Source organism: Vanrija pseudolonga, chromosome 1 (assembly GCF_020906515.1).
Source record: "Vanrija pseudolonga chromosome 1, complete sequence".
In the NCBI taxonomy this organism is placed as follows: domain Eukaryota; kingdom Fungi; phylum Basidiomycota; class Tremellomycetes; order Trichosporonales; family Trichosporonaceae; genus Vanrija; species Vanrija pseudolonga.
The window spans coordinates 3,302,717-3,315,147 of NC_085849.1; the positions used below are offsets into that span (position 1 = coordinate 3,302,717).

The window sequence follows — 12,431 nt, forward strand, 5'->3', positions numbered from 1 at the left end:
TAGCCCACCCCCACAATCCTGTTTCACCCCCGCATCGTGCTCGCGGCGCCCACTCACATCCCGCCGTCAAAACTGCCGCCCACAGCCGCAATATGCTTGACTCACACTGCCTAGCGCTGAGCCGACACCACCCGACGACGAGCCTATCACCCATCCCACACACCCTATCACACAAAACCCAGCAATGCACTAACATGTCATGAGAATCTAGCATCTATGCTATACAGATAAGGAGATCCCGCCCCTGTCGCAGCCTATCTCTACAGTTTATCTCGCGTCTACTTCCCCTTAACCCAGCCACGGTGCCCAGTCCACCCGTGAGATCCCGCCAGATATCGGTGCTCCAGAAGCTGCGCCGCCGTCGGCCGGTCGTGCACCTCGGGCTCCAGGCAACACCGCACAAAGTCGGCAGCGTCCGCAAGGCGGCCTCCGTCGTCTGCCTCCCTGCCCTCGTCCGCGTGCACACCTCCGCAGCGTGCCTCCAGTGCCTCCTCCGCACCAGAGCCCTTGAGACCTGCGAGCACCTCGTCGGGGAGGTTGGCGAATGGCGTCTCGCCAACGAGCAGAATGTAGGCGACAGCACCAAGAGCCCATATGTCTTGTTCCTTGCCGCCATACATTTCACCGCGCAAGATCTCGGGCGACGCGTAGTGGAGGGTGCCAGAGAAAGTGTCCCACTTCTTGCCGGGTCTCCAGTGTGCCGCAGAGCCAAAGTCGATGAGCTGGCAGTGACCCGTGCCGTCCAAAATGACATTCTCGTCCTTGATGTCGCGGTGGACAATGCCATTGGCGTGCAAGAAGTTGACAGCGTCGGTGAGCTGGCCCACAATCGATCTAACCTCGAATGGGTCCAGGCCGGCCGGGTGCGATTCCACGCGGTCAAAGAGATCAACGCCGGTGCCGTACCGTGGCATCACCATGTAGTAGAACTCGCGGTCCTCGAAAAAGTCGAGCAGTTTGCAAATGTTGGGGTGCCCGCGCTCTGGAGCATGCTTCATCTCCGTCTTGAGGTAACGCTGTGTCGGGTTGCTGGCACTTCTAAAGCTTGGAGTGCTGGAGCGCGAGCTGCCAGGCGAAGCCGCGCGTGAGCCAGGGACGTTGCCGTTCGACTCCACCGCCAGCTGCTCAACTTCCTCCGGGTGCTCCCATCCTCCTTGTGGGCGTGATGGGTCCCAGGGGTGAGGGTGTGCCGGAGGCACATACATGAGGTGTCGAAGCTGGTCCATGACGTGGACTGGCGTGGTCAGTTTGGTCGACACATCCATAACTCACTCTCAACAGGGATTGGCCCCAGAACCTTGTGCTTCTTCCAGCAGTCGGCCAGAATCCTCGACTTGATGATGTATTTGATAATCACCTCGTCCTGTTGCTAGTCAGCATTGCCAGCCTGGGAATCTTCCAACTCACTCCTACTGGCTGGCCATTAGCCCCCTTGACCTTGGCTCTCATTACCAGGCCATACGCGCCCTTGCCGGCCTCCTTGAGGATGACATAGTCGTCGATGCCTCGGCCACCGGCACCACCGGCTGTTTCACTGGTAGGGGTAGGACACTCGCTCGGGACACCAGTGCTCGACGCGTAGCTCGCAGCGCTTCGTACACTATCGAACCGTGGCAGAAGCGACTTGTTCGGTTGTGCGGCAGTAGGTGACCGGAACGGCGAGAAACTTTGCAAGTTGGCAGGCGCGTTACCCTTCGGAGGAGGTGTAACCGACGTGGTTGGTGTAACCGGAGGCGGTGAAGACGCGGATGTTGTACCTGTCGTCTGTGGTGCGGGCGTTGACGGAGTGAGTGGCGTGAGGGCCGGGAAAGGCAGTGAGGGCACGACCCGACCAGCGACAAGGGAAACCCGGTGCGTGTCTCGTCGGCGTTCCGTCTTTGGCGGCGCCACTCCGTCGTCGTAAGATCCACGGCGTGACGGGGCGCGGGGCACAAGCGTGTGGCGCGAGGAAACTTTGCGAGAGTAATTGCGGATCGCTTCAAAGCGCTCAGACTCGGTCTCTTGTGAAAGAGGTGCCATCATCTGCGACGAATCGATGACGTCTGGCGAGGCGAGCTCAATGTCGTTGGCTGGCGAAAGTGCTGGCGATGGGGCGGTGGTTGACGGCGCCGAATGAGGAACACTCAGAGGTTCGGCATTCAGTGGCGAAGGACGAACTGGCACAGTGGGTGAAACCGCAGAAAGTCGCGCGACATGGTCATCAGTCAAGCCCAAAACTTCTGATCGAGGCTCGTGCTCAGCTTGGCGCTGCCCGTCGGACTCGCTCGGCAGCCGGGGCGAATCTGGGGGCTCCGTGCGCGGTGATGATAAAGAGCCCAGAGAGCCCACAAAGTTGAAGCCACTGCCACTGCCAATCCCCTGGACACCCCATGAATGCCGATGGCTTGGTTCAGTTGGGCTTGTTTCCGCAATTTCCTCGTCCACCATCTTGAACAGGCGCTCGCGCTCAAGTTCGCGCTTTGTCTTTGGGCGTGTTGTCGTAATATCGACCGGTCGGCTGTTCAGATGAAGTGAATCTCTTCTGCCAATACTGTTGAACCGGCCCAAGCCCGCGGAGGGGAATGGAGCGAGCGTCACATCGTCGTCAAATTTGGAGTCGTCGTCGGGCACCACAATGTTGTGAACACGGTCGGCATGCTCGTTCTCGTCCGGCGCAATCTCGCTCTCAGTCACCTTGACCGCAGGGCTCGTGTCAAAGTCTGGTCGGTCGGGCGTCTGCGGTGGCAATGATGGGGCCGCAGTATCTGGCTCCGAAGCCCTGACCTCCGGGGGCTGCATGATGATCTTGGCGGCCGGTGAGACCACACTCTCGCTCGAGCCAGTGTCGCTGCTGTCGCTGCCTGGCACCTCCTCCTCAACTTCGGACATGGGCTCTCCTTCCCGCCGTGTAATCTCCTTGAGCTCGCGCCACTCCTGAGTAGTCGGTGTCAGGATGACCATGCCATGATGACCGTGCCCGTGTGGCTGCTGAGGCTGGCTACCGAGGGGGTCGCTGACGTCGGCCTCTGGGCTCGACTGCATTGACCCCGTGTAGGGGAATGTCGGGGGAAGGTGCTGCTGCAGGAAGTGTGTATTGGGCGACAACGTTGCGGACAGGGTCGCGCCCGGTGGAGGCGTATTGGAGCCGCTGGCTGGCAGAGTAAGGTTTCGTCGGGCATAGATGGGCGAAGCAGCCGGTGATGGCGCCCGGACGTTTGGTGACAGAGCAATGGGTGAACGCGTTGGAGAACCTGCTCTCGAGTGCGGGTGCATTCGATGGTAGAAACGCGCACTCAACCCGAGTTAGTGTCCGACCGTGTTGGAGGCGCAGTCAACCCACCTGTTGTCCCACGCTCCACACTCGCCGTCCCATGGCTCGTCCGCAATGTCGATAGAGTTTCGCGCACTGTCAAGGTTGACGGTACGCCGTGGTTCTTCAGTTGCCGAATCAGTAGAGACGCGTCTCTCCACTGTCGGTCGTGCAGAGGTCATGCCGAAGCCCATGCCCTGCAGGTCGACCCAGCTCTTGCTCGGCGTGAGCGCGCTCGCATAGCCACCCGAGTTGGCGCGCACTCTCTGCATGATCGCGCCCGTGCGATGCCGCCTGGGGCTAGGGGGTGGTGGAATGGAGGAGCGGTGACCCGAGGAAGGCCCGGCTTCCGGGGCATTGTCGACAAGGCCACGGTACGCGTCTAGATTGGTGGTATTGATGGGTGGTGGAGGCGAGGAAGATCTCCGAAGCGACCTGTTGGTCGGGTCGGTAGACGACCTTACCGGCGCCGTGGGAGCGACCTGCGCCTGTCCATCGCTCGGATTTGTTGCTGTAGTTGCATCGAAAGCCAGACCTAACGCTGCGCGCTCGCCGTCCTGTCCAGCCATCGGCGGTGACTCGGGTGGTCGGTGTGGGCCAGGGGGGTTTGCTGTGAGAGTTGCCGGGCTCTCAGAGCGAGTGGGAAGTGGGAAGGGGTGGCGAGATGCACGCAAATGATGTGAGAGTGTGCGATGGGGCCTTGAGGTGTGGGAGGGGGTGGGTGGCTTTGAGTGGTTAACACTGATCGACGGGGCGGGTGGTGGTGGTAGTGGGTGTGTGTCGGTAGGTTTGACACGGGCGGGGAGGAAGGGGGGTGGGTGGATTAGAGACTCGAGACTTGGTGGGGGTTTCGTGTTCAACCCCGCTCGCTATGCGCGTTCTGCCCCCAATCACTTGCCGAGTCGATGCTATGCACTCGACAATGAGAGCAAGGGAGAGGCAATGGGCGATGCACTGCGACCAGCACCAACAAAGTGTAGCAGCAGTTCTTTTGTAGCGCGTCGCGTTGAGTCGGGTCGCCGGGGCCCACTGGCTTTTGGGTGCGAACAAACAGCAAAGGGCGAACAAAACGTGCAAAGGGCGAGCAAGGAGCAAGAGGCGTTTTGGAATGACGACGGTGTGTGGGTCGAGTGGCGAGAGGAGAGTAGATGCAATGCACACACTGGCAACTCACCGTGTGTTCCAATAGTCTAGAAGAGAGATGATACAGTGAGATGGGAGATATGCACAAGTGTCTTGCAATGGCTGGCTCGCTCGCTCGCTTCTTGTTTCTTGCTGCTTGTTCTATTCAAACACCCCCCAACTGGTCGAAGCGGTTGAAAGCGGCAGGACAGGGCGGGGAACTTGTCTTGGGTCGCTTGTCACTGCCGCCGCCGAGGCTGGTGCTGCTGCTGCTGCTGCTGCCTTGGTTGGGCGAGTCCAGGGCCGAGTCACGATCGACAAACGGCCCTTGCCGCCATGTCCAACACGCGCTGTATACGTATACGGTGGGTCAAGCAAGGCACAAATCCCCGGCTTGACACAGTCAAAAGCTCTATTACAACACCCTCGAACTATTACTAGCTTGTAATAGCCCGCTTTCATTCTAGCGACGATCCAACCAAATCCGAGCCACGATCTTGCTCGTCCAAAAGTCAACCTCCACCTGGCATCTCCACTGGCACACAAACTCTCGAGACCCACCCACCTTCCCTCCTTCCTTCTTCTTCTTCCTCCCTCCCCCCCCCCTCATACCCCCACGGCTATCAACACGCCCACATACCAGCCCACGTCGCCTGCCTATCTTCCCCTACGCTCCTCACAAGCGTAGCAAAGTATACGCAGCGACCATGACATCAGCGGCAACGAAAAAGGCCATAAAGGGTATCCGTGCCAAGCTCTCCGATGGCGAGAACGAGGGTGCACTCTACGAGTCTACGCAGCTGCTCAAGCAGCTTGGCGAAAAGGATCCCGAGGCGCCAACAGTGTAAGTAACGCGCGTCGGTAGAGCAACAACACCTCTTGGAAACACTCGCCGTGAGGCGCAGCACACTAAACAAATCAATGCAGCTTGGCCTACCGTGCCCTCGCACTCACCCACTTGGAACGCACCGATGAGGCGGAGAAGGTGGGTTCTGCGGCATTGACGTCAGATGAGACTGCTAACCATTCGCAGTCCTACATTCAAGCACTCAAGCTCCAGCCTGGACACCCGTTGGCCACGCCTGGCCTCAAGAAGCTCTACACGAGTCAGCAGAAATGGGAGGACCTCGCGCGGTTGCTCGAGACGGCCGTCCAGACAGCCTATGATGCGCAAGTATCCGCTGTTATTTCAATGTACTGACCCCCAGGCGTGATACCGAGAAGCTCACTGCTGCATTCCAAGAGGTTGTCGAGTTCCGCCAGAAGCATGGTCCGGAGGAGGCAGTAAGTGCCCCCAAACTGCTCATCCTGACACGCAGCTCTGGTCGACCCTCGGCCTCCTGGTGCCCTCGTCCCCCATTGTGCCGCTGATCATGTCGAGCCTGATCCCAGCGGGCACATACGTCCCCCTCGCTGTGCCGACCTACCCTGCTCCAGCCAATGCTCCTCCCGTCAAGCTTCCCAAGCCCTTACCCCATGTCCACCACTTGGCTGGCTCCTTGACGCTAGTGCTTCTCCTCCTCCTCAGGACGCAGGCGCAGATTCACTCTGTCACTGAGCAGAAGGTCAAGGCGGGGCGCCTGCGACTTGGAGCTGGCACAGAGCGCGACGTACGTCGCCGCGTCGACGCCGAGGTCCTCGGCGGCCCCCTCGGCTCCACCCTGCTTTCGCTCCTCCGTGATGTTGCTGCCCACCCCTCGGTCGACGAGGCGGTGCGTCGTGACGTCGAGGTTCAGGAGTTCCAGTACTGGAAGAGGCTGGTCGAAGTGATACAGTGAGTGCAAGTTGAGTCGCGTTTGCTGACAGCCAAGACCCCCGGAGAAGGCCAAGCCGGCCTCGAAAGCGTCAGCCAAGACCGACACCAAGCAAGGTGCCAAGATTGCTCCGCCTGCCAGCGCCAAGCTACCTCCTAAGCCATCAATGATCGTTGGTGGCAGGCCTGCGTCGAAGGACCCCTCGCCCGAGCGTAAGCCTACCGCGACAGGACTCCCGGTACTCCCGCTCTTTGAAGACGAACCTGTCACCACTGTGACCAAGGAGGAAGCACGTCAGCGCGCTGATGGTCTTGCCGACGGCTTTGTTCTCCTTGGTGTTGGTGGAACCGCGGAGGAGGCATGGACATGGGTGCTGGACGGTCGCGACGAGCCCACAATCTGTGAGTGAGAGGGAGAGGAGAGAGGCTGACTACTAGTCTACGACATCGACCTTCTTCACAAGTTTGCCAACACCTTCCCCGAGTCCACTCTGACCGACTTTATTGACGATTACTGCCGTCTGTTCAAGCTGCCTCTTCCGAAGCCCGATGACGATGGTGCGGAGACGCCGCCTGAAGCCGCGGCCAAAGAGCACGGCGAGGAGAAGAACAAGCACAAGGGACGCCGTGGGCACAAGCTCAAGACCAACGCGCGTGCACGCCGCAAGCAACGCCGTATGGCGGGGCAGAAAGGCGAGCTGCCCGAGGATGTGGACGAGGAAGAGCGCGAGGAGCTTATTGCCTCCATGACCAAGCTCCTTGCCCGCCTCAAGCAGTCCATCTTCGCTCAACGCGTGATGGCACGCGTTGCCATCACGGACGATGACTGGGTCAACGCTATTGCGTACGCCGAGCAGGGCCGCAAGGTTGTCAAGGATGTGGAGAACGTCCGTGGCATTTCGCTGTCCAACACATGGGCTTCGCTGGATGCTGCCCTTGGCGTCGCACTGGTGCCGTACTACCCTCCCAAACACCACAATCGTGCGACTCGACTCCTCGACGGCGTTCTCAAAAACTCGCCTGGCGATTACGAGGCACGCTTCGCTGTCGGCCAGATCAAAGAGACGGCTCAAGACTGGGAGGGTGCTCGCGCAGAGTTCCAGACTCTGCTCGACCAGGGTGGTGACGACAAGGAGATGGTTGCTGCTCGTGAGGAGCTCGGCTGGTGTCTTGTCAACGAAGGAAAGCTCGAGGAGGGTAGGGACGTCTTAGAAAGCGTCGTCGAGATCCGCGACACTCGCAAGGAGCAAGAGGGCAAGAACGACGAGGCGTACCCCCGAGCCAGAGCTTGGTGGCGCCTTGGTCGCACTGAGTGGATGATCGGAGACGACGAGAGCCGCAAGAACGCCGAACAGTGGTTCATGGCTTCGCTCCGTGCCGATGCCTCTTTCGCGGCGTCGTACACCGCCCTCGGCATCTGCTATGCCGAGGCGCACTCGCCGCCCGATACTGAGCGTGCCCTCAAGTGCTTCCAGAAGGCATTCGAGCTCGACGCCACAGAGGCCGATGCTGCCCGTCGCCTTGCGTACGGCTATGCCGACGAGGATGAGTGGGCACAGGTTCGTGCCATTGCCACGCGCGTTATGGAGGGAGAGGGAGGTGTCGAAGGCGTCGCCGGTGGCGCCGTTGTCAATCCCACTGGCCGTTTTGCACCTAAGAACGGGTGGGCGTGGAAGGCTCTCGGCTCGACCGAAATGGTGGGTTTCCGGACCTCCGTCCTATTGGATGCTAACCCGCCAGCACTACAAGAACTACTACAAGGCTATCGAGGCGTACCAGATTGCTCTCCGTGCTGAGCCCGACGACGCCGGCATGTGGCGCATGCTTGGCGACGCGTATGTCAAGTCTGGCCGCCACCTTGCTGGCCTCAAGGCGCTCGAACACGCCTTAGACCTCGACCCTACCATGTGGATGGCCCGCTACCACATTGGAGAGGTGCACGTCCAGCTTGGCGCGTACGACGCTGCGATCGAGGCCTTCGAGGCTGTCGACGCGGAGACCCACGGCTCCGAGGTCGGTGTGACTGCTGCCCTGGCCGAGGCAACGCTCGCTCTTGGTCGCCGTGCCGCCGCTGGTGGCTTCCGCGAGCGCTCGAGAGCTGCGTACTACGCTGCTATCGAGTATGCTCTCACCGTTCTGGCCGCTGCCCGTGCCCACCGCCCGTGGGGATGGAAGCTGATTGGCGACGCCTGCCTTCAGCTGGCCGAGCACGAGGCGGACCCCGCTGAGATGGAGAAGAGTGCTGTTGTCCTCCAGCCAGTCCTGGAGCACCTCGTCGCCGACGATGAGGACCGCCGCTCGGCCGTCGCGGGGCTCGGCCATGCCTCGAACCTCCTTCAAACGGCTGCTGGGCCGCAGTACACTGCCAAGGCGGCCGTGTTCGCCATGGCATACCGCGTCCACCTGCTCAAGAATGAGATCCGCGTCGCCAACTCTTCGCTCTACGACCTTGCGTGTGCCCTGCACGAGCTCGCAGTGAACACTCTGGTTGCGGACGAGCGTACCGCTGCCACTAAGGCTGCCGTCTCGGCTATTCGTCTAGCCCTCGAGCGCGATGCCGGCGACGAGCGGCTGTGGAACGCCCTCGGTGTCATCTGCTCTGCGGCAGGCAAGCAGCTCGCCCAGCACTGCTTCGTAGTCTCGCTCGAGTGCTACGCCAAGGACCCTGTGGTGTGGACCAACCTCGGCTACCTCTACCTTTCGCTCGACGACCGCGAGCTTGCGAATGAGTGCTTCCTCAAGTCACAGACCCTCGATCCCGACTATGCTCGCGCGTGGTTTGGACAGGGCCTGCTGGCCGAGCGCGATGGCGAGCGGCACCAGGCGACCGGGCTCTTTGCGCATGCCGTTACGCTTTCCGCCGGCTCCCTCCTGGAAGCCGATCTCGCCCTTGCGGTTGGTTCGTTCAGCCGCTTCCTCGCCCCCGGTCAGCGCGACACCCGCCCGCTGCAGCAGCCTGCGTTCGCCCTGCGTCGCTACACTCACTCGCACCCTCGCGACGTTGCCGCGAAGCATCTGTACGCCCTGGTCTGCGAGCGCCTCGGCCTGGCGGACATCGCTGCGGATGCGCTTGAGACGGCCGCGACTCTCCTCGAGGAGGAGTTTGAGACCTCTGAGTCGGCTGAGGTCGAATCACAGTACGCCATTGCGCTGTGCAACCTCGGTCGCATCGACCTTGCTGCTGGGCGCTACCTCCCGGCGTTGACAGCGTTCACCAACTGTGCGGAGCTGGCCGAGGGCAGCGCAGATCCCCAGGTCGTTGGCCTCACCGTGCAGGCTCGTCTTGGAAGCGCTCTTGCGCACTTCTGGCTTGGTGACATGGACAAGAGCCTCGAGTCGTTCCAGTCGGCCCTGGACGCCGCGAAGAATGACCCAGCAGTGACTGACGAGTTGGTCGTGCTCCTTGCGCGCACGTTGTGGAGCGTCGGCGGCGAGGATGCGCGTGACGCGGCCAAGGCGCATCTGATGGAGTGGTGAGTGCCTAATCGACAGGAGTGGCAGCTGACATTCCAGTCTCGAGCACCCTGACCCGAGTATCAAGGTTGTGGCGGCGCTTGGCGCTGTTGGCCTGGCGTCTGGTGATCCCGACCTCGTCGAGGCGGCCACTGCCGAGCTCAACTCTGCGCCTGCCGCCCGCAGACTGGCACAAGACCCCGAGGGCACTGCGGACATGGTACAGTTCGCCAACGCCATCATCAACATCGACCAGGAGGTGGCTGTAGGTGCACTGGAGGAGGCTGCAATGCTCAACCCCGGTGCCGCTGGGCCGCGCAACCGCCTCGCGATCGGGTACATTGGGTCTGGGAAGATTCAAGAGGCCAAGGCCTTACTCCGCGGTGTGCGCGAAGCTGCAGTTCCCGACGCTGTTGAAGCGACCCGCCTCCGTGGCATTACCAACACACTCGATGGCGAGGAAGACACGGTTGAGCTGCAGAAGGCGGTCCTCCTCGCGCCCTGGGACACCGCGGCATGGGAGTCGCTCGCGTGGGCCAAGCGTGCTGTGCAGGAAGTGGCTGGGGAGGTGGGTGCGGCTGAGTAAGTCAAGAGTACAGAGCATACATCAAATCCAGACTAGCTTTGCAATAATATTCGAAGCAAGAAATCAGGCCATCGTCATCATTCAGCTAATCGGAGGGCATGACGCTTGTCTATGTTTCTAACATCTAACTGTAGCACAATTCTAGTGGCCTCGCAACGAGCTGATGGCGGGAATGATCACGACAAGTCGCGCGAGCTTACACCGGCGGAACGTCCTTGACCTCGACCTTGACCTTGTCCTCCTTGTACCAAAGCAAAAAGACAAGGCCACAGAGCATGACGTATCCGCCGCTGAAGAAGTAGCCGTTCCTGCTCCCAGTCCAGTCCGTGAGAGGGTCGGTGCCGGTGGTGAGCAGGGCCGTCTGGACAGCGATACCGACCACGCCCGAGATCTGCAGGATAACCTGGGCAAAGCTGCCGCCGACGCCGGCAAACTCGAGTGGGAATGCCTGGGTGATGTTGGTGGTCATGCCGACGAAGATGACCATGCCTCCAACGACACCGATGATCTCAGACGGTAGGATCCAGCGCCAGAAGTCACGTCCGGCGCCGCCGTTGGAGAAGGCGATGAGCATCGTGCCGGCGAACACGAGTGACGCAGCGGCGGGCTGAACGTACTTTGGCCGCGTAATGAGCCACGGGAATGGCTGAGTGAAGAGGCCGACGACGACGCTCGCGGCGCCCATGGGAAGGATCTTGGCGGCGGTGAGGATGGGCGAGTTGTGCAACGACTCTTGGAGCCACGTGGCCAGGCGGAGCTGGTACGTTGCGAACCACAAAAATGGCGCCGAGGCCATGAGCATGAGGGGGAAGATGTTGGGGAATTTCCAGATACCGTGCGGGAGGAGGGCGTAGCCGACGGGGAGGCGCTGCTCCCACCACAAGAACACGGGGAGCAGGACAATGGACACGACGAGCGGTGCGATGAAGATGGGCTTGTCCCAGCCGTCGACTGGGCCCTGGGTAAACGCAAGGATGAAGAGGATGACCATGGCGAACATCATGAACACGCCGCCGAGGTCCATGCGTTTCCACTTCTCGCCGCCGCGCAGGCCGCCCGCGACGGCCTCGGTGCGCGGGATCATGAACCACGTCGCGATGGAGAATGGCACAACGACAATGGCCACGAAGCGGAAGTACCACCGCCACGAGGCGAGCATGAACACGCCGGCGAGGATGAAGGCGAACACGTTGGCGAGGGCTGCCGCGAGGCCGAACAGGGCGAGCTTCTTGGCCTGTTCAAGCGGGTCGGGGTACATCTGGACTGAAGGTGTCAGCTCTATCTCTCCTCCCCACCCACCGATCATGTTGATGCTTGACGGGATAGTAAGCACCGCGAGCAGCCCCGAGACCGCTCGCAGGATGAAGAACGAGTACTGGTCGCGCATGAACGAGATGACGAGGGACAGCACGCCGAGCCCGAACAGGCCGACAGTGTACACCACATTGGGAGAGTACAGGTCGGCCAGCCGCCCGGCAAAAAGGAGTGCACAGGCAAAGCTGAGCGAGTACGAGGCGAGAATCCACGCCTGGTTCGACAGGCCAATGTTGAGCTCGTGCGCGATCGGCGCGGTCATCAAAAAGGCCGCGCCGACGCCCGCCCCGTCGATGAACATTGAGAGGCAGAAGCAGAAGAGGAGGAACGACTTGTGCAGCGGGCGGAGGGTGGCCAGGGTGGATGTGGCGGGAGTGGCGTCGGACGTGTCTTCGTCGACTGGTTCCTTGGGCATCGTGGCCTCGAGCTTGGGCTTGCGCGCCGTGTCGTCCTCGTGGGGGCCACCGGTGGTCATGGTGGCGGGTGGTGTGGGGGCCATGGTGGCGGTTGGAGCTGTGGCAATGGCGGGGGTGGTGAGGATAATCTGATAAGAGATATCTATCGCATGGTGTCAGCCCCCACCTCGCATTTATGTACAGCACCCCCCCCCCCCACCGTCCTCTGCGACACATTCGCGGCGGGCAGAGTGCAGAGTAACACGAAAAACGGCGCATGATACACCATCTCGGCGTACCAGTCGGCGGCGGCACGGCCGACCGGCGATGCCGGCGATGCCGGCGATGCTGAGCAGTTTGGTCATATCGCCGTTCTGTGCCCGCGGCGGGTGCCACCTTGCCTTACACTGCATACCACGTCGTTGCTAAGCTTCTCCGGTCCGCCAGGATCGCTGGTGCTCGGCGATGGTGTGTGTATCTCGGCTACTTGGGTCGGGCTGGCTCTTGTACATGTGCACC

General features: G+C 61.3%; 3 protein-coding genes across 3 annotated transcripts; 1 reads left to right on the forward strand and 2 right to left on the reverse strand.

Annotated features, from left to right (window-relative positions):
• Positions 1-196: 196 nt before the first annotated feature.
• PSK1 (Serine/threonine-protein kinase PSK1) lies at positions 197-4,508 on the reverse strand. Its single transcript, XM_062767735.1, has 5 exons — positions 4,464-4,508; positions 3,320-4,014; positions 1,408-3,271; positions 1,273-1,363; positions 197-1,234 (listed from the first exon to the last, which is right to left on the reverse strand). Exons 2-5 carry the CDS (start codon positions 3,856-3,858, stop codon positions 279-281), a joined length of 3,450 nt encoding a protein of 1,149 aa, XP_062623719.1. The 5' UTR covers positions 3,859-4,014; positions 4,464-4,508; the 3' UTR covers positions 197-278.
• A 558-nt stretch (positions 4,509-5,066) lies between these two features.
• Positions 5,067-10,234, forward strand: ski3 (Superkiller protein 3). The gene is given in 10 exon segments (XM_062767736.1): positions 5,067-5,255; positions 5,339-5,396; positions 5,445-5,605; positions 5,620-5,695; positions 5,731-6,185; positions 6,223-6,566; positions 6,603-6,722; positions 6,744-7,861; positions 7,905-9,634; positions 9,678-10,234. 10 exon segments carry the CDS (start codon positions 5,119-5,121, stop codon positions 10,201-10,203), a joined length of 4,725 nt encoding a protein of 1,574 aa, XP_062623720.1. The 5' UTR covers positions 5,067-5,118; the 3' UTR covers positions 10,204-10,234.
• A 165-nt stretch (positions 10,235-10,399) lies between these two features.
• Positions 10,400-12,016, reverse strand: SPBC1683.03c_6 (putative MFS-type transporterc; the record flags this gene model as incomplete). The annotated part of the gene is made up of 2 exons (XM_062767737.1): positions 10,400-11,466; positions 11,503-12,016. The coding sequence occupies 2 exons, from the start codon at positions 12,014-12,016 to the stop codon at positions 10,400-10,402; spliced, it is 1,581 nt and encodes a 526-aa protein (XP_062623721.1).
• Positions 12,017-12,431: the final 415 nt, after the last annotated feature.